The following is a 21,693-nucleotide window of genomic DNA, read 5'->3' on the forward strand; positions in this document are numbered from 1 at the left end:
AAGAGCAGCAAGTGCTCTTAGCAGCTGAGCTTTTCCCCAGCACCACATGCAGATTAGCGAGGACAGGGTCTGCAAACCAGTTCAGGAAAATTTTCCCAGTGTGGCTGCTGGATTCTAGAGTGAGACTATGCTTAACACTGTGAGAAATTACCAAACTGTCTCCCAAAGTGGCTTTTGTATTCTCTGCAGGAGATGTTTTTAAACTTTAAATCAAAAGTAACTGCTGGCCTTGAATGTGGTTCTCTAAGAACTGAACAATGCCCAGTAATAAGCAGCAGGAAGCCATATTTGTTCATAGCCAGACAGTTAGTAACCTCTCTATATTCAGACCAGCATTTGGCTGGTAGAAGTTTCTGTGCCAATGGAAATGCTATAAATGTGCTCCGCCAATTTGGTAGCAACTTGACACGTGTTGCTGTCCATCAAACACGTGGAGTGTGGCTGGTATGACTTAGGAACCGACGTTAAGTTATCTCATTTAAATAACTGAAGCGTAACTTTACTTACAAATGGCTAATTGCATTCACATAGATGTCAGAGTTCTGGATCATTGGAATGATTTTGCCTTTGACTTGGGGCCGGGGAGACACCGCAGAGGATTCAAGGCAGTGTGATGATTCCACTCACAGTTTTGAAACATTACCTGAGATGCTGTGTTGGGAGACAGAGGTCACAAGGGACGCAGAGGGGCTGCCGAGAAAGCTGCTATTACAATCCAGAAAACAAATGCTAGCTCACACCAGCACAGTGGTATCGGGGTGAAGGGAAGAGACCAGGTTCTCCATGTGCGTTTAAGCTGGCGATCATGGGAATGGCCAGGTACACACTATAATTACGGCAAAGGCAACTAAAATTAAATGGGAATTTAAGGTCTCGTCTCTTCGCTGGCTCCTTTCTCCTTAAGCAGCTGGTTCCACTGTTTAAGCTGAAGGCTCCGGGAACAGTCAGGGTCAGCCTCCAGGACTCTGGCTGGTGTTCTTCTCTTTAAATATAATCATTATTATTGTGTATGCGTGCGTGCGTGCGTGCGTGCGTGTGTGTGTGTGTGTGTGTGTGTGTGTGTGTGTGTCCCTGTGAATGGAGGTGCCTGCAGAAGCCAGCAACATCAGATCCTTTTGGAGCAATTGTGAGCTGCCCGACGTGGGTGATAGGAGTTAAATCCGAGTCCTCTGTAAGAGCACAGCGTATTCTTAATTTACACGCCATCCCTCCAGCCCCTAAAAGTTATTTTTATGTGTCTTTCATAAAAGTAATTGCCTCCATAGTTTTGGGGTCTCTATGGTGGGTAGGCAGAGAGGGCCTGCCTGGGATTCTATTGGACTTTATGCCAGCCTCACAGGACCTCTGTGATTAGCACCACCCCATAGAAATGACATGAAAGGCACATATCTAAGCTTAGGTGGCCACATTAATTAGAGTAAAAAGAACCAAGAATGCTCACGCACACCTTTAATTTGACTAGGGAGACAGATTGAGGAGGATCTCTGTGAGTTTGAGGTCAGCCTGGTCTACAGTGAGTTCTAGGACAGCCAGAGCTACAAAGTGAGACAAATCAAAAATTGGAAAAAAAAAAAAATTCTAGGTGGGCAGCGGTGGTGCACGCCTTTAATCCCAGCACTCGGGAGGCAGAGGCTGGCGGATCTGTGAGTTCGAGGCCAGCCTGGTCTACAGAGTGAGATCCAGGACAGGCACCAAAACTACACAGAGAAACCCTGTCTCGAAACCCCCCCCCCCCAAAAGAAATCCTGACTATAATCTCTGACATTCCAGATATAGAATAAATTTAAGGAAACGTGTGCTATGAGTGGTGGGCAGTCACAAAAACATGGAAATATAGTTGGTTTTACCAACGCAAGACTGGATGTTGTGGGGCATCTGCGGGATGTACACCGGAGGGTGTCCCTCCTGAAGGAAATCTCCTCCTCCTCCCTCCCCTTGGCCGCCAACAGGGATCATTTTATCTTTCCCTTTAAAGAAAGTGCTCCAAGACAAGGCACTGTGTCTCATCACCCTTGAGTTAGGGTCTCACTTTGACTCTGTCTTGGGACCTTTCAGCTGAGACGAGTGTTCGGAAACTGCCTGCCCCCTTTCCCACCAAAGCACTATCTGGCAATGACCGCCACCATGGCTGAAGAGAGGAGGGACCAGCTGGAGCGATACCTGCAGAATGGTAGGTACTTGAACTCTGTTTCATAGCTGAACTGCAGCGTAAATTCCCAGTCGCAAAAGCCATCTGTTTTAAAGCCCGTGTTTGGCATTTTTAACGTGGTTTATGTAATTGTGCAAACCGTACCGTAATCTAGTTTTAGAATATCACCGTCACCCCGCAGGAGACTTTCTGTCCCCCGACAGTTACTTCCCATTTCAGCCTCCTCCCACCAGGCCAGGAAGGCGCCACTCTAGTTTCTCTCTATACCTGCTCAGTTTGGATATTTCCTGTGTGTGTGATTTTACAGTGCTGTTCTTCATATTGAGTATTTACTCGGGAGACAGAGGCAGGTGGATCTCTGTGAGTTCGAGGCCAGTCTGGTCAATAAATAGAGTTCCAGGACAGCCAGGGCACTGTTAACCAGAAAAAACCTGTTTCGAAAAAAACAAAACATAAAAAAAAAGAGTATTTAAAGTAGTTTAAGATTTATTTACTCTGGAGTGTTGTGTATTGGTTTGACTGTGGACCTGAAGACAAAATGATGGGCTGAGCTGAACCTTAGGTGTAGGAAGAATCTCGGGGCACAGCCTAAGTATGTGTTGACTACAGTGCTGGCCTGGCACCTCAACCTTGGTCTTTATCAGGGCCATTTGGTGTCACCATGGATGCTAGAAGAGCTGCTCTGACCCCTGTGAGGCTGACAAGGTCAAGCAAGGACACAGTACAGCTCAGTGTCATAACTCGAGTTTACACTTCAGAGTTAAACCTAATATCAAATTCCATTTCTGCTGTGTGACCTTAGACAAGATAGACACCTCCTCTGAGTCTTGGTGTTTATCTGTAAAATGGAGGTCACAGTAGCTCCATGGTGTCTGTTGAAGATTAAATGAACTAGTACACAAGGTGCTTAGCTGGCCAGCACCTGATGCCTTGTACTAAGGACCGGTTGGAGAATATGCTTTTCAGTAGCTTTCCGTTTTCCCAGGAATCTGTGCTAAGGAACATAAAATTAGTTTGTCTCAACACCATAGCTACTCCCCCCAATACTATCACTCAGGATTTGTTTGTTTTGTTTTTGAGATAAGGTCTTGCTATGTAGCCCAGGCTAGCCTGAAACTTATGATCCCCCGGCCTCTGCCTCCCAAGTGCTGAGATGACTAGCACATGCCACCACACCAGGCTAGTAACGCCCTTTATAACCAGTTTCTCGGGGCTGGAGGAATAGTGCAGTTGGTAAGAGTGTTTGCTGTGTAAGAACAAGGACCCGGGTTCAGGTCCCCAGCACCCATCATGATGTGTGTAGAAGCTGTTCGTGGCGTGTGTGCAGACTCAGCACTGAGAGGGTGGAGACCGGAGGAAGGAGGGAGAGACCCTGTCTCAATGAAGGGATGACAGGCAGGGCGCCCGCCCCACTTTCTCTTCTGTTGCTGGAATAAAGTACACCAAGCCAGGTGACTCAGGGCAGAAAGGGTTATTTCAGCTCACACTTTTAGATCATAGTCATCATTTAGGGAGGCCAGGCCAAGAAGAGGAAGCAGAAACCATGGAGCAATGGTGCTTGCTGGCTCCTCACACTGAGCTACCTCTCTCTCTCTCTCCCTTTCCCCTCTCTCTCCCTCCCTCTCTCTCTCCCTCTCCCTCTCTCTCCCTCCCTCCCCCCTCTTCTCTCTCTCTCTCCCTTCCCCCTCTCTCTCCCTTTCCCTCCCTCCCCCCTCCTCTCTCTCTCTCTCTCTCTCTCTCTCTCTGTCTCTCTGTCTCTCTCTCTCTTTACTTTGGTTTTTTGAGACAGGGTCATTGTATGTAGTCCTGGCTGTCCTGGATCTTGCTCTGTAGACCAGGCTGGCCTCAAACTCACACAGATCCACCTGCCTCTGCCTCCCAAGTGCTGAGGTTAAAGGTGTGTGCCATTTTTAAGCCTGAGTTGCCTTTCTTATATGACCCGGAACCACTTGCCTGGCCTGGCCACACCTACAGTGGTCTAGGTCTTCCTCCATCCATTATTAATCAAGACATTACCCACAGTCAGGCCCACAGACCAAGTTCATAGTTGAGGCTCTGATGAACACAACTGACAGTATTAACCAGGACAACACACAGTGTCTTCCTCTGGCCTCTGCACATGAACATGTGTGGACATGTGCCGGAACACACATATACAACACACAGACTCATATGCAATGACTATCTTCAAGCATGTGTGCTCTCACGTGTACACACACGCATACACACACACACACACACACACACACACACACACACACATGCCTGTGTGCATAATGGAGACTGAACCCAGAGCCTTGCACACTCTGCCACTGAACGACACCCCAGCCCGTGCTGTGTCTCTGGGGGTAGCCCCTTGAGAGCCCCTGTCACGTGATGAGGCACCCTCAATTGGTGCTTTGGGCAGACTTAAAAATTTCAGATTGCCAAGTGTCTTACCAAACTGGCTGTCTAGACCCAACTTGTAATGTGTTTTTGCTTCTTGTATTAGTTCCATCATCATCCCAGAGGGTGATGGCGGCTTGAGTAGAGGGGGTTCCCCGGAACACTGTGGTCTTGAACGGTCAAGATGGGCTCATATCGTCCAGGCCACCTCAAGGGCGCAGACTCTGTCAAGTGTCCTGCATTGAGAACTCTCCCTTCCATCCTGGACCACGCTGCTAGGGCAAGGTCTCAGAACTCCTGAGAGACACGGTTAAAGCTCCAGCTCATGCTGATCTGGCTTGCTTTCCTTGTTTTTCAGTAACTGCGGACCCTCGTGTGACGAGAAGTGACGTCTTCACCCAGTTTTTAACACTGGTGCAGATGGTAAGCTTCCTTCCTGGGCGGAGCTATCAGCCTGTGCAGAGCCTGCCCGCTTCCCGCATGCACAGACTTTCTGGACTTGGGTGAAGTAGAGTCATTTCTAGTAAGCTGGAGGTGCTTCCAGTTCGGATCCTACATGGGAGATGACGTGTGTCACTCACATTTTGGCTTGCGGTTTAGCTCAGCTACTTGTTCTGTAGCCTGTGTGCCATGCATCCCCACGCTGGTCTCAAGAAAGGCAGAGAAAGCTGGAGTTTTTAGCACTCAGGGACCCCATAACTGAGATGAGACCCAAGGGCTGTAGCCATAGTGCAGACTTCGGGACAGCAGGCCCTGCTGGCTGCTGCCTGCCTGTCTGTCTGTCTGTCTTCCTAACTTGGTTGGCATAAAGCAGCTCCCCATCCATGGGCCAGGAGCCACTGGTCACTGACCGCCTAGGCTGAAACTTTGGCAAGCCTTTGTTCAGCACACTTTTCATTCCCTTTGCTCGTGTGGAGACATTTTTGTGTCTGTGCTGGGGACCTTGACTGAACAGAAAGGGAATGAAGTTACACAGTAACTTACTGTTGGATCAGATTCCTGTTTTAATTACTTTCCCTGGCCATGACCAGAATGAAGGTCAGAAACAAGGATGAGAGGTTCACTTTGGCTCATCGTTCCGGTCCATCAAGGTGGGAAGGATGGCTGTGCACATCACTGTAGAGAGAACGGAGAGGCCACACCAGAACCAGGACTGGACTGGAAATTCCAAAGGCCCGCCTCTAGTGGTAGGCCACCCCTCCTAAGGGGTCCACAGCCTCCAGAAACAGAACCCCCAAATAGGAAGCAAAAACATAAAACAGCAGCCTGCCAGAGGCTCCTGTCAGATCAAAACACGATCTTAAGACCTCACAGGGGGAGGAGTGAGACCTTGACGAGACTCGCAAAGACTCAGGAAGTTTTACTAACACAAGGTCCACATATGTGCATGTGTTAAGTCAAACAGAGAAATGGCTCTAGAACCTTCCGCAGTCTAGTGGTTTTATTTTGTAAGCACTCTTTTCTTTTTCATGATGCTGGGGATATGACCAATTACGCACACGCTAGGCAAGAACTCTACCACTATGGTCCGTCTGAAGCCCTTGTGCGTAGTTCCAGTGGCTTAAACACGCACAAACTCTCTTTTGATTGTTGCTGTAGTAATGGTGATGGTGGATACTTCATCAGAATGTGCACGGTGCAAAGGAACTCTGCTTTCCTCACAGTCTCTCTACCTAGGAAAACCCTTATTTTCAATTTAGTGTGTAGTCTTTCTAGATAATCTGGGCAGGTCCAAGAATATGAATGCACATTTTCTTTTACAAGTAAGCACATAGCAGACACACTTTCCTTTTTAGATATTCTCTCCCGGTGTATTCCAGGCTGTTCTTCTCAACCCATTGTGTAGCCTATGCTGGTCTGGAGCTCCTGCTTCAGCCTCCTACGTGCCAGGGTTATCGGCATGCATCAATGTGCCTGGCTCACACTTGACACAGGGTTTCTCTGTGTAGTTTCGGTGCCTTTCCTGGAACTCACTCTGTACACCAGGCTGGCCTCAAACTCACAGAGATCCGCCTGCCTCTGCTTCCTGAGTACTGGGAATTAAAGGCATGTGCCACCACTGCCCGGCCAGGCTTACGCTTCTTAAAATTTGCTTTTTAAAACTTGAAATCTGGGCTTGGAGAGATGATTCTCTGGAAAAGATTGATTATTCCTCTAGCAGAGGACCTTAGTTAGGTTCACAGCACCCATGTCAGGCCTGTAACTCTGGCTCCAGGGAGATCCATGCCTTCTTGCTACTGCTTGTGTGTGTGTGTGTGTGTGTGTGTGTGTGTGTGTGTGTGTGTACGTACAGAGAATTAAAAATAAAAAAAAATTAAAGCTAGAGTTCTTGTGGCTCACTGAATGTCAGTACACATAAAGATAAGTTTGACCTGTTTTCTGGGGGGTACATTACAGCTTTTGCTTTCTTGCTTTAAGAAAATACCTCTTGTGGGCTATCAGTGTTGTGGGGTTTTGTTTTGTTTTGTATTAATTCTTCTAACAATTTTTAAAGGTTTTTTTTTGGCTAGTTTTAGGGCCTTGGGAGTTTTACTTTCTAGCTCTGTATAAATTTGTGCTTTGTGGCATCTCTCTTCTGTGCTCTGATTAATTTTCATTCTGGCAACGACTTTTTCTTTTCCATTGTTTGCCCACGAGCTTTGCCAGCTCACTTTTAGACTCATTTTCCCAGCGTTAGCTGGGGCCTCCCACTCTTTGAGGACTTCATACGGAGACGCGCTGCTTTTCCCAGTCCCTCCACCACCCCTGTCTGCACGGGCTAAAGCCTCCTCTGCAGCATGTCGTCACATCACGTCACGTCACGTCACGCCACGTCACGTCACGCTGGTCACGCTTTCCCCTCTTCGCAGCTTTTGTTTTTGATTGAGCAAAGCCCAGGTCCTGACAGCTCATTGGTCCTTGTCTCCTGAGCAGCCATTGGCTGATACGTACGGCTGGAGAATGACAGAGTCGCTGGTATTGGTATTCCTGGATCTTGGGTCTTGTTTCTGAGCCTTTTCTCATTAATTGCTCTGTCCTAAGATCCCCGCAGCCTGGTCTCTCCAGTAGTGATGAATAAGCCATCGCATCTCTTCCAGTGACCTGCATTTCAAATGCTTCTGTCCACTCAGATGAGCAGCTGCAGATCCGGCTTGGTGATGGTGAATCTGGCTCAGGAGCAAGCGATGGATGATATTTTGACTTCTGTGACTTGGGATGATGTATTCAAACAATCCTCTTCCCTCCCCTTCCTTTTCCTATGACTTCTCCGTTTCCTTCTCCTCCTCTCTTTCCCATTTCCCAGTCTCCTTTCTCTTCTACAGGGCTCACTATGTATCACGGGCTGGCCTTGAACTTGCAATCTTGTTTCTGCCTCCCAACTGCTAGGATCACACGTGACAACAGCACTGGGTTTATTTAGTTTCTTCGCACGTCAGTTTCTCCAGCTAGAAAACGGGGAGTCGAGCTCCTGTTTCGGGTCGCTTGGAGGATTAAACCGAAACGCTCTGAGCACTGGCGGCCGCATACTGCTACCTCGCAGGAGGTCAGCACTCTTGTGGCTGATGCCAGGCTCGTTTCCTCTTCCTGCACCTGCCGGAAGGTAGTCTTTAGGGACCACACCTCTTCAGATGGCCCCTGAGCCGTGTTCTTGGCTAAGCCCTTGGGATGAACTGCCCCAGACAGCTTATGTGGACTGGATTGGCTCCTTTGCTGGTGTCCTGACGGGTCCATTTGGCTGTGCTGAACAGGCACCCAGAGTGCCCTGGGCTCAGGCCTGGGACTGTTTTCCAGTTTTCAAAGATGGCTCTCCTTCTCCTTGTTTTCACCATACCTCCAAAAGGCGGGCAGGGCAGAGGAAGCCTCATTCCTGACGGTGTCTTTAAAAGAGGTTTATATAAAAACTTGAAAAAAAAATTAAGTTTGAATCAGGAAGGTGGTCCTGTTAGATACCATGTCTTGTTTTATCTCTTTATATGTTCTACACTCAACAAATATGTCTTAAGGGGTTGCTGTTAATCAGCACTTCGCTAGAGACAGAAGACAATGCTCGGACTGACTCATGGACTCTGTCGACTTGGGGTGACAGAAAAAGTCTCTAGGTGTATACATAAATGTGCCAGGCCCTGCCTGTGCTGCGGTGTCCCACGGGTAGACACTCGGGCTCAGCACTTTGGCCACATTCCTGGAGAGCGTTATCAACCTGTCCAGATGTTCCCCTCAGCCCTGGCACAGCATTGGCTGGGCCTGCTGTCTCTAACGACCACTTACCTGAAGGAAGTCTGGACATGCTGTTGTTTTCTATGAGGTTATGTGAGATCTAGAGAGCAGGGACCACGCTTGGGAAGATGATGTTAAAAAGGTGATGTCTTCAAGGTTCCCAGAGTGGGCATGACAGAGTATATATATATATACACACACACACACACACACATATGCTCTGCCTCTCATTGGGGATAAAAACAACAGAATCTGGAGGCGCGCACAAGTGTGTGTGTGTGTGTGTGTGTGTGTGTGTGTGTGTGTGTGTGTGTGTTGGGGGTGTGTGCTCTGGGCTGGTACTTGTAAAGGGGAAGCAGTAATTGGCTCCCACGGAGGGTGGGTCTGCAGCTCACTGTACCCCAGCTCACTGGCTGACCCACAGCTGGGTAATGGATTAGCAGCAACACACAGATGTCATCAGTGTGGAAGCGAAGGGATGTCTGAGCTCGCACAGTGAGGTTGCTCCTGCAGGCTGGTGGGAGACTGAAGAACCATGATAAGCAGGGGTGTGTGGGTCTGCCACACGGTGGAGCCACCGAGCGGGTCCCCACCGAGCGGGTCCCACCGAGCGGGTCCCACCGAGTGGCACAAGGCAGCTTAGCCACCTGGATATTTGCACTGCATCTGGTAAGTGCAGTGCCATAGGCCAAATAATCGTGTGGTCCCTTCTGGGAGAGAGTCTCCTTGCCTCTGGGCAGGGACATGCTGTATGGAACCGGTGTGACCATCTAGGAGCCCTTCTGGGAAAAGTTCCATCGAGGACAGCAAAAGCCCAGCTGCAAAAGTAAAAGGGGGTTGGCCCTAAAGAGGTGTTTGGTGTGCCAGGTTCCTTGCACCCCGTTATTTCTCATGATGTGTAGAGAGAGCTTATTTGAAGTTGATATGCTTCTAGTCAGCAGAAGATCTGGACCCAAATCCACAGAGTCCATATTCGGAGGAGTCCCTGGTCCTCCGCACTGTTAGGTATTCCTGGTGGACACAGCTCCCTGTACCTCCATGCAGTTTTCCTGGCCTTGTGTGTCCAGACTTCACTCACCAGCTAACGATGCTCTGGATCTTCGTTCACGTACGCTTTAGAGACAAACGGACTTTGAAAGGCAAGCCCGAAGTCTGTAGACTGAAGATCTCTTCGCCCACCCGCTCGACCAAGCACAGTGTTCCTCGGAGCCCTGAGGACAGTTGAGAACAAGGGAGGCATTAAGAGCTCCTCCCCCTGGGAACTTAGGACAGCGTCCTTACTTACTTCGGAAGTTTTCCCTACTGGGCTGTTGTTGGGAACACTGGGACCCTGGAGAGAGATGATTGGGGCACATCATCGAAGCAGCAGAAGTGTGGACCATGTGAGTTCATACCTGAGCTTTCTCAGTGTTCTCAAGAAGGAACACTGTGAACTTCTGATTCTCCAGCCTCCACTATACAGTTTCTATGGCACTGGGGTCAAACCTGGAGCTTTCGTATTCTATCAGCCGAGTGCCTGGAGCTTCCTTGATGCCTTCATTTAATATCTGTCGCCACTAAGTGAAATCAAAGCTGTGTGACTTTCTCCTCAATCCTACCTCTAACAACAGGAAAGCAATGTCTGTGGCACCTGAATGTCTAATGCCCGTGATGAACTCTGCTTCACATTCCTCGAGGGTCCCCTCCCGAGCCCTTGCCACAGTCTTCTGAGGAGGACACTGTTATAACCCTTACTGTAGACCCGAAGGAATGAGGTATGGAAAGGGGAAGGGATACGTCTAGGTTTACACAGAGTCTCTTGCCAGGGATAGTGGAACCTCCACAAGATCCCCAAAACAGTGGAGTTGAGAGAACTTCCAGAGTGCTGAAGACATGGAGGTGCTGGGGAGACACTGAGGCCCCACAACCCTGAGTGTTTCTTCCATTTAGCTCTTCCCTGTCATCCCCTTTACAATATGCTGGCAAGGGCTGGAGACATGGCTCAGAGATTAAGAGCACTGACTGCTCTTCTAAATGTACCTGAGTTCAATTCCCAGCAACCACATGGCAGCTCACAACTGTCTGTAACTCCAAGGTCTGACACCCTCACACAGAACTCATGCAGGCAAAACACTAATGCACATTAAAAAACAAACAAACAAACAAAACAAACAACCAATATGCTGGCAATAAAGGAAGCTGTTTCTCCAGATCCTTCAAGTCAATCTAGAAAATGATGGAGTTGAGAGTGAGTCTTGAAACCCATCCCCCCCATTCCCCACCCCAACCCCCATGAATCTGAAAAAAAAGCTGGGTAGCCTGGACTTCCCAGGTGTTGCAATTTTGTTGCCCTGAAACCTTAACTTGGTGTTTTATGCTAATGCTAGGCAAATCATGTCAGCACTAGGTTGAATTTCTAGGTGCCTATCTGGTGTTCAGGCACTGGGAAGTTGAGCTAGGGATGGTGGCACACACCTTTAACTCCAGCACTCAGGAGGCAGAGGCAGGCTGACCCTGTGAGTTCCAGGACAGCCTGGGCTACATAGTGAAAACCTGTCTTGTAAAAGGGGGTGAGGGTGGAATTGGTCGCTGTGGTGGAAAGTCCTACCCATACAGAGTGTCACCCGAGAGCTAGACTTTTTAGGGGTGCTCAGAAGCATCTAAAACGAGTTAATTCTGAGATTACTTAAGCCAGGCGTAGATAGTTCTTAGTAAAGATTTTTTTTTCCTCCCAAATGGATGCTCTGTTGGTATTTGGAAGCAATTCGGACTTCACGCTATTGCCTCGGCTCCTCTTCCGGTCCCTCTTCACCTCTACTCTGCCCCACCAAGAACATCCATTAAATTCCACGCTGGGTGTTCGTTTCATTGAGTGGTATCTCCTGCCCACGGCGGGCACACAGGGGCCCTGCCCACGGCGGGCACACAGGGGCCCTGCCCACGGCGGGCACACAGGGGCCCTGCCCACGGCGGGCACACAGGGGCCCTGCCCACGGCGGGCACACAGGGGCCCTGCCCACGGCGGGCACACAGGGGCCCTGCGCACGGTGGGCACGGGCCCTGCCCACGATGGGCACAGGGGCCCTGCCCACAGCGGGCACAGTCCCTGCCCACGGCGGGCACAGGCAAGGACTGCTGGCTCCCTCTGTGCTGGGTGTGGAAACTGAGGCTGTCTTTTTATTTATAGCACACATTGAACATCACCACCCAGAAAACTGCCCTGGCTGTATTTCTGCCCAACGGAAGGAGCATTAACGTGGAGGTTCTAACATCGGATACAGCGGAAAGGGTTCTCGAGGTAAACTTGGTTTAGTTTCGGCTCCAGGAAGCGCAGAAGCAGGTCTTATGAGGCAGAGACTTGAATGCGATTACCTTCCAGAAGTCCCCTGTCTATCCTTTTACTCTGTGGATCATCTGCAGAGGTACTGCATAGAAATCACCCACAAAGGGAAACTGACCGAGGAAGCCAAGATACAGCCCATCCTCAGGGCCTCCTTCATTTTACCCTTCCTGAGGCCTCTGAGGTTTCCCCAAGGTTGTGGCTACTTCCCTGGCATTCACCAGGCTGGGCCCTGGTAATATGCAGAAGCCTCTGTCTCAGGATGTCACATGGCCGGCAGCAGGAAGGAGGGTGGTGCCTGGCAAAGGTCATACCCAGTGGGTAGTGGCAGGTCACGCCTGGCAGAGAGTGACAGGGACATTTCTTTCTTGGTAGGGCAGGCCGTCTTTCTTGAAGACATACACAGGAAGCCCCAGGAGCTTCATTCCATAGGGTCTCATGCTGGGTACCAAGGGTACCTGAGTTTGAGAAATTTTGAGGACGACAAAGAACATTCTCCCGCTTCAGATGTGGCTCTCAGCAGCTCTGCCTCCTGGGCCGGATCTCTCTGCCCAGCTGGGTTTCAGAGGGAATGCTGTCTTCCCCAGTCTTAAATGTGTAGACTAGGTGGAGGAGACGGGTGGCCTGTGGTCCCTGCTGAGGGAAAGCAAATGGAGGTACATTTTTGTGAGGTCATGCATTGTGGTAAATATGAAGCCACAGATATTGAAATGAAAGCCAGCTGATGTCAAAGAGGAGCATGCTGGACCTAGAGTTGGAGGTCTCCATGGCTCCAAGGCCGTAGTAAGTTACACTTAATGGTATCCGAAGTTTACACTGGACCAAAGCCATGGTAAATTACCCTTGACCATGGCAGGAGGCAGCAAAGAGAAGCAGACCTGTGTGTCAGCGGAGAGTACCTGCACGTTTTTTATACACCACTGAATAGCGGGAGATGCCTTGTGCTTGGCGCACACAGGAAGTGCAAGCCCAGGGCTAGATGTCACACAAAACAGATGTTTGTGGAGAATGCTGCCATCCTCCATCAGATGATAAGCACTGGAATAATCTAGGATATATGTCCAAATTCAAGACAGAGCAACCAGCCTCAGTAGAGGCCGGTGTGTCCACTGCAGTGACACTGGTTTTGATTTTACTCACTCTAATTTCCTATCTCCCCAAGATTTCTAGAATGAATGTTTCATTAGCTACGTCTCTCAATGCCCCAACAGGAACAGTTTCAGGGAGGAACCTGAATCAATCATGATCTTTGGTTCCTGGTTTGGGAGGGTGTAGTCCATCATGGTGACAGATCCATCTCATGATGACAGAAATGTACAGCTGTGACTTCTCACATCCCAGCAGACCAGGATTTCAGGTGGAGTTTCTCAGTGTCCTGGTAGCCGCTCCCAAATAACCACACAGAGACTTGATATTAATTATAAATGTTTGGCCAACAGCTTAGGCTTGTCTCCAGTCAGCTCTTACAACTTAAATTAGCCCATTTCTATTCATCTATGTGCTGCCTTGAGACTTGTTTACTTCATCTATGAAATTCCCATGTTGCTTCTTCCAAGTCTGGCTCGAAACTCCTCAGACTCTGTCCTTCTTCCCAGCATTCTCCTTGCTCTGAAAATCCTGCCTAGCTATTGGCCAATCAGCTTTTTATTAGCAATGAGAATAACACATTTTCACAGTGTGCAGAAGGATTATTCCACAACACAGCATAGAGAATCTGGGCTAAAAGTAAAACCGGCCCATAACCAGCCTCAGTCCCACAAATTTACAATGGCTCCATGTCCAAAAGTGTCCATAATTCCTAAATGCAGTACCACCAGGACCAAGAGTTCAAGTGCATGAGCTTGTGGAGACCATTTCAGATTCAAACTGTAACAAAGATGGATGATTGTTAGATTACAAAATGTTTCTTTGAATGTCTGCTGGCCTGCAAAAGCATTTGCTGTTGGTGTGCACTGGTCCCTTCTGGTCCTGCCACCACACCCTGGAAGTGTGGCCATTAGCCTAATATTCCCACTTTGCTTATTCCTGGCCAAGGTGGTGGCGCACAAACTCGGACTGTATCCAGAACTCTTGGGCTACTTCGGCCTTTTTCTCATCCGGTGTTTCCCGGAGGGCAAGATCTCTGGTAAGATGGGAAAGGGGAACAAAGGAGATGCACAGGTGTGAGCAGCAGCTTGGCCCTGAGGTGTGTGGGGCACCCGCAAGGGACTGTCCACCCCCCAGGTCACGGTTTCTACTGTTCTCAGCCCCAGATCAAAGATTCGGAGAATGTAGCCAACGGTGGTGCTCACTGCTTATCCCAGCACTCAGAGGCAGCAGCAGACGGATCTCTGAGAGTTTAAGGATATCTTGGTCCTACATAATGAATTCCAGGACAGTCAGAGCTACAGTGAGACCCTGTCTTAAACCAACAAACAGAGCTTTGGAAAATGGAAGATTGTGTCATTGCTCAGAGAGAGGGGACAAGCAGTCCGTAGACAGGTAGTACGTCATTTCAACTTCACGTTACGGTGACATAATGCCTGACAGAAACAACGTAGGGAAGAATGATTTATTTTCCCATGACAGGGAAAGCATGGAGGAATGAAAGTATTTAACTCAAGCTACAGGGGGCAGGGCAGAGCAGTTCACATCGTGGCAGACAGGGGTCAGGGCAGAGCAGTTCACATCGTGGCAGACAGGGGGCAGGGCAGAGCAGTTCACATCGTGACAGACAGGGGGCAGGGCAGAGCAGTTCACATCGTGACAGACAGGGGGCAGGGCAGAGCAGTTCACATCGTGGCCCATAGGGGTCAGGGCAGAGCAGTTCACATCGTGGCCCATAGGGGTCAGGGCAGAGCAGTTCACATCGTGGCCCATAGGGGTCAGGGCAGAGCAGTTCACGTCATGGCAGACAGGGGTCAGGGCAGAGCAGTTCACATCGTGACAGACAGAGGGCAGGGCAGAGCAGTTCACATCGTGACAGACAGAGGGCAGGGCAGAGCAGTTCACATCGTGGCAGACAGGGGTCAGGGCAGAGCAGTTCACATCATGGCAGACAGAGGGCAGGGCAGAGCAGTTCACATCGTGACAGACAGAGGGCAGGGCAGAGCAGTTCACATCGTGACAGACAGAGGGCAGGGCAGAGCAGTTCACATCGTGGCAGACAGGGGGCAGGGCAGAGCAGTTCACATCGTGACAGACAGGGGGCAGGGCAGAGCAGTTCACATCATGGCAGACAGAGGGCAGGGCAGAGCAGTTCACATCGTGACAGACAGAGGGCAGGGCAGAGCAGTTCACATCGTGGCAGACAGGGGGCAGGGCAGAGCAGTTCACATCGTGGCAGACAGGGGGCAGGGCAGAGCAGTTCACATCGTGGCAGACAGGGGGCAGGGCAGAGCAGTTCACATCGTGGCAGACAGAGGGCAGGGCAGAGCAGTTCACATCGTGGCAGACAGGGGGCAGGGCAGAGCAGTTCACATCGTGGCAGACAGGGGGCAGAGTGCCGGAAACAGAGAACAAGAGTAGGGAGGGAAAACAAAACAAAGGCACCCGCCCAGGTCCACTTTCCCCACCGAGGCCGCCCTCTTACCCCCTTCCAATAATGCCGTTGTATTATGAATCCAAGAAGGAATGAAGCCGTGCGTTACGCCAGTCCCTCTGTGATGTAATGGTGTCTGGAAGCACACACACACATGAGCACACTATTCCAGAACCAGACAAACACGTTTGTGCTTTATCACAATGTCAGGTTTAGTAGAATGACAGACACTAAGTTCACAAGGGTCAGCGGTTTCAGTGGTCGCCATCTGCTGGGTTACCCTGCCTGCCCGGGTAACCTGGCGAAGGTAGCTTCCTGGGCTCCTTATCTTAATTACTAATACTAATGCTCATATCATACATCACACAGAACACAGCTAATTCATCTCTGTGTTTTCTATATGTGGTTTCCATAATGAGGACAAGTTAGAGAGAAAGCAATGGAGTACAGAGGCTGAAGAGATGGGTAACAGAAATGCCGTGGAGTCAGCGCTGCCAAGACAGAACGCCGAACCAGCTGAGGGCGGCTGCTTGGCTGTGGACCGGGTCTCAGGAGCCAGGGTTGAGAGGAAGGATGCACTTGGCTGCAGAGAGGGGAGGCAGAGGTGGACCCAGAGCAGAGACAGGAGGTCCAGGTGGAAATGGGCAGACAGGAGCCTGCGGACAGACGGACAGCAGCGGAGGGGCTCCATCAGCATCGGAACCGGGGCGTGCTGAAGGCTCAGGGGCGGTTAGCTGGAAGTTCTCTGGGAGTTCCTTGCTGCAGAGCCAGGGTCCCAGACGACAGCTGGTGGGGGGCCATGACGTCAGAGCCAGGAGGCATCAACCACTTGATGGGATCCAGGTGAAGGGGTTCCACCCTTTGCTTGGTGTGTTGTGTCTAACAAGTTTTGGAGCCTTGTTTCCCCAATATGATTTTAATATGCCCATGTGCCCCCACAGCCTCAATTCATCCTGACAGGGCAGCGCCCCCCCCCCCCCGCCCCCCGCCCCGCCCCTTGAAGAAATGTCATTTCTCAGTCTGTGCTGGGTGGGTGATGCAGGGCAGATGGTGGCGACATCGTCAGCTCTCAAAACGAAACAAACAGTGAAACGACAAACAAACAAAACCCAAACAAACAAAACAAGAAAAAGCTGTAAAACGGGGTTTCTAGGGCGAGGCACAGGCTGAAAAGAACAGTTTCACGCGACGTGGGGGAACTCAGAGCCGGGCGGAACCTGACCTCCACGCTGCCTTTCCCCGTCTAGTTGTGAAGAAGCTGGCTGACTTTGAGCTGCCGTCCACTAGTCTTCAGAGTTCTGAGCGGGAAGACTGCAAGATAGGACTCAGAAAGTGGTGAGTACTTGTGGGAGAAGCCACTGTGTGAGAACCTGTCGGTCTCGCCGGCTGGAGAGACAGGTGGGGTGGAGAGGACTGAAACAGATCATGGCCAGGAGCGGATGACCACGGCTTTGCTGAGAGATGGATGATGAGCTGTAGAAACTGAAGGATTTGTTGATAATTACAAGCACATCTGATGTCTGTGGATCTGTGACACTCCCTGAAGGCTGAGGGGCCACTCAGCCGGTTTGCACTGGATTTGACCCCTTAAGCATTCAGCTCACATTCCCAAAGGGTACGCGCCAGGGCCACCCACATTTAATTCCTAGATTAAAAGGACATAAGTGTCTCTGCAGAAAACGCTCTTATTTTCTTTGGAAACTGAAGTCCTACCAAGAACAAATGACCAGAAAATCCCAATGAAAGGCAGCGTGCTTTCCAACCCCGGCCCTACAACCTTTAAACCAAACTTTTAAAGGACACCAGCCTTTATTACCATGACTATGTTGAATTGCTACACAAGCTGGCTCTGTCCAGCTCAGTTATTTTCTAATCTGAGGATACAAACTTGAAATCTAGAGATAGAGATTTACTTGACCAATGTTATCTTGCTGGGTCTAGCTTGTGGCTTTGAACTTTTTTATTTATTTGTTTATTATTATTATTATTATTATTATTATTATTATTATTATTATTATTGGTTTTTCGAGACAGGGTTTCTCTGTGCAGTTTTGTGCCTTTCCTGGAACTCACTTGGTAGCCCAGGCTGGCCTTGAACTCACAGAGATCCGCCTGCCTCTGCCTCCCAAGTGCTGGGACTAAAGGCGTGCGCCACCACCGCCCGGTGTGGCTTTGAATTTTGAAGGGATAGCCCCAGCTACTCAGAAACGTTTGAGAAGTCACTAAAACTGTGTGGTTTGGATATTGGAGAAAGGGAAAGGACTCTGCTTCCATGTAAGGGTTTAGACTGTTCTGGAACTGCTTCCGGTACATCTGAGCGTGGCTGTTCCTGGAATCAGAGGGCACACGCTCAGTCCCAGCCCGCCACACTTTCAGCCACGTTATTTGAGCTCCTTAAACCTCAGTTTACATATCTGTAAAATGGAAAATAATCCTCTGAGGACTGTTGTCAAGATTAAAGCAGTCCCACATAAATGCTGTTCAAGTTTGTTACTGTCATTGATAAGAAAGATAACAGCCCCAATAACAGAAAATCCCTGGGCTTAGACTCCTCAAGTTCACACACTTGCCTGAGAACTGGACATCAAAGGAGGGTGAGAACCCTTCCCCTCACCGGAAGCCCGAGTTGGACATTACGCTCTGCCGAAGTCTTCCTTAAACAGGCACATCCTAGATGGCCAGATGCAGAGACGAGGAGAGTCCACCACGTCACCAGCCAGCCCAGCATCCAGCACACTGCTTCTGCTCACGAATAGAAAGAAAAGAGGCACAGTGCTGTGGTTGGAGCTGAGGGTCAGAGTTCCGCAAGGGGACAACATGATAACCCCCTGGGTGTCCTGCCCTCTCTCCAGAGGAGGCCTTTCCTGTGGCAACAGGGAGGCCAGCTCCCCAGCTGCCTGATTCCAATGGGTGGGACTCTGCGGAAGGGCCCTGCTGGAGTTTTAAGGATTTTTCCTCATCCAGGACTTCTCTGAGCACATCTCTCTAGTGATGATATGGTTCCTTCTAGACCAGAGGGTGTTGGCCATGGCAGCTCAGAGCCCAAGCCTGGACTGTGTCTCTGGGTTGTCCAACTGTGGTGCAATTCTCAGCCACTCAGGGCCTTCGGAGGAGTGTGGACATGTAGCTAAAGGGAACGTTAGTTGGAATGTTTCAGTTGCTTCTCTCCGCCAGTATGAGCTTGACCTTCAAACCCCACTTTGATCCTTTCACGGTCTGGTCCAGCTCTCTGTGGTCACTCGAGGCTCTGAACATGATGAGCTGCTTGGCTCTGTCTCCTGGTGAGTCGTACGCCACCCACATCTCCGCTTGGCATTTCCGTCCATTCTCAGAGTGCCACTGTACTTACAACTAATCTCTGTTTATCTGGTGTTCCTCATCTGACAGATAGACATGGATCCCCTGACACTTGCAAGTCACTCTGCCGAGACCCAGAAGGGCATCTCTAGGCTTAGGGCTGGAGTCTTCTCATCCGGTGTCAAAACAAGTTGATCAAAGCCATGGTTGGGATACATTCAGGAAACTGACCACGCATAAAGGACGGGTGCTAGTCAGGCTGGGGAGCAGGGCCCAAAGAAGGGGGGTGCTGCTGCTGCAGCTGCAGAGCAGGCTTTCAGAGGAAAGAGAAGTCAGGGAAGGAGGCACTTGAGGCAGTGGCCTTGTAAGCCAGAGGGGGAGGAGGAGAAGGGGAGGGAAAGTGTGGCTGGAGTGTGGAGTTGGTGTGGGGATGGAAAGGGACAGACAGAGGGGACGTGGAAGGAGAGGTGTTCCACCCGGTGCCTCAGACGTGCGTGGAAAATGATCCAGTTCCTGCGACCCCAAGACGGGAAGGGCTGCCCAGGAAGAGTCACACCAGGAGGAAGGAGCAGAAAGCCTGGCCTGGGGCAGTGCCTGAGCTGCTCCAGAGGCAGGAGAGGGCGGCCAGGTGCAGGGTGGCGAGCGTGGATGTGGGGGGCAGGTGGCCAGGGCAGGTGTTAGCCGTGGGGAATGGACTGCAGGACTTGGTGGCCGAGATAGGGACTAAGTGTGAACAGGAATGCACACCATTAAAGTGTGCGCTCTCTCTCTCCTTGTCTTTCTCTGCCTGTCTTTCTCTGTCTCTCTCTCTTTGTGTGTGTGTGTGTGTGTGTGTGTGTGTGTGTGTGTACGTGACACCTTGACTCCAGAAGGTACCAGGTAAAAACTCACAATATAGAGATAATAAGACAAGGACACAGAAGGAACACAGGCATAAAACAAAGGCTGGGCAAGTATAACAGCATATCTAGTTTATGAGAGAAGGGGACCCAGCTCCCAGGGTGGAGGACCTGGCTTCCCAGAACATCTGTCCCTGGATAGGTCCCTGGACATGTCACCCAGGATCGTGTAATTGTACAGGTACCTGGACCCGGCCCTGGACTCCCTTCTGATGGACTGCAGAGCAGCTGGAGACCTGCTGTACATGCAGGTGAGGTCGGCACTGGCCCCTGGGGTTGGGACGGTCCACCTTTCCCTAGTGCTGAGTTCTACATAGAACAGGCAATTCACAGAGACGCTCTAAGTGGACGGGCCCAGGGACTGGGGGGGGGGAGGGGCGGGGTTGAAAGGACAGCCATTATTTAATTTAATGGGTGGACAATGTTTTGTTGTGGTCCCTGTTTCTTTGGTTTGTTTGTATTGCTTGGAATACAGCCTCACTATGGAGCCTAGCGTGGCCTGGAACTGGTGATTCACCTGCCTCACGAGTCCCTCTTCCCTCCTCCGGTTTGGAGTCTTTGTTGGGAACTGTGAAAGGTTTTGGTGTATGAAGTGGTAACGATTACAGGACACTAAGTGTATGTCAGTCCACTTAGCTGTACACTTCAGGACAGTTACAGCAGGGGCCGCAGAGGCGGCTCGGGGTCCAGAGCACTCGCTGCTGCTGGGCGGTGGTGGCGCACGCCTTTAGTCCCAGCACTCAGGAGGCAGAGCCAGGAGGGTCTCTGTGAGTTCGAGGCCAGTCTGGGCTACAGAGTGAGTTCCAGGAAAGGCGCAAAGCTACACAGAGAAACCCTGTCTCCAAAAACAAACAAACAAACCAAAAAAGAGCACTGGCTGCTCCTGCAGAGGAACCAGGTTGCTCCCAGCACTCACGTGGTGGCTCACAACTCTAATTCTGTTTTCAGGGCTTTGACACCCTCTTTTGGTCTCTATAGGCACCAGGCACACACATGATGTACATCATACATACATCATACATACGTACATACATACATACATATATAGAGGCACACACTCATACACAGGAAATAAAAATAAAACAGGTGTGGTAGCACATGCCTGTAACCGCAGCACAGGGGAGGTAGAGGCAGGAGAATTAGAAGCTTAAAGTCATCTTTGGTATCATAAGTGAAAGTTCAAGGCCATCGTGGAATACATGAGGCCCATTTTTATAAATTTTTAATATTTATTTATTTTTATTTTATGTGCATTGGTGTTTTGCCTGCATGTATGTCTGGGTGAGGGTTTCAGGTCCCCTGGAACTGGAGTCACAGACAGTTGTGGGTGCTGGGAATTGAACCCTGATCCTCTGGAAGAGCAGCCAGTGTTCTTAACTGCTGAGTCATCTCTCCAGCCTGTTTTATTTGTTTGGTTTTTGTTTTTTGAAACAGTGTTTCTCTGTATGGCCCTGGCTGTCCTCAACTCCCTCTGTAGACCAGGCTGGTCTTGAACTCAGAGATTCTCTTGCCTCTGAGTCCTGGGTGCTGGAATTAAAGGCATGCACCACCACCACCTGGCTCCATTTTTTTTTTTAAGTTGGAGTCTGTTACTATACTCGTTTATAACTTAGTATTCTTATCATGTATAAATAGCATGCCGCTTTTACTCATGTGGTTAATTGTCCTAGATAATTTTGAAAGCTAGCATAACCAAACATTTGATTATACACCAACTCAGTTTCCTGTTTCGGGGTATTTCATAATGCACTACCTCACAGGGCAGGGATGGACTTGAAGCATAAGAATATTGCCTGACACATAATCAATACTCCACAGCCATCTTTCAGTGCCCACGGAGGATGGTACCATCTCTCCAACAGATGCTACCAAACTCCAGGGATGTTCAAGACCCTTCTATAAAATGGGGTAGCATTCCCACACAAAT

General features: G+C 50.0%; 1 protein-coding gene across 5 annotated transcripts in view; it reads left to right on the forward strand.

The window, feature by feature from the left end:
• Snx31 (sorting nexin 31) overlaps positions 1-21,693 on the forward strand; it is a 51,828-nt gene that overhangs the window by 7,079 nt on the left and 23,056 nt on the right. For all 5 annotated transcript variants that reach the window (XM_016001382.3, XM_076555885.1, XM_076555886.1 and 2 more), the window contains exons 3-8: positions 2,056-2,170; positions 4,893-4,957; positions 11,898-12,008; positions 14,085-14,175; positions 16,818-16,905; positions 19,948-20,017. In XM_016001382.3, the coding sequence (XP_015856868.1) occupies positions 2,056-2,170; positions 4,893-4,957; positions 11,898-12,008; positions 14,085-14,175; positions 16,818-16,905; positions 19,948-20,017 (540 nt within the window). The remainder of the gene's footprint in view (positions 1-2,055; positions 2,171-4,892; positions 4,958-11,897; positions 12,009-14,084; positions 14,176-16,817; positions 16,906-19,947; positions 20,018-21,693) is intronic.

The sequence above is a fragment of the Peromyscus maniculatus genome, chromosome 20 (genome assembly GCF_049852395.1).
Source record: "Peromyscus maniculatus bairdii isolate BWxNUB_F1_BW_parent chromosome 20, HU_Pman_BW_mat_3.1, whole genome shotgun sequence".
NCBI lineage: Eukaryota > Metazoa > Chordata > Mammalia > Rodentia > Cricetidae > Peromyscus > Peromyscus maniculatus.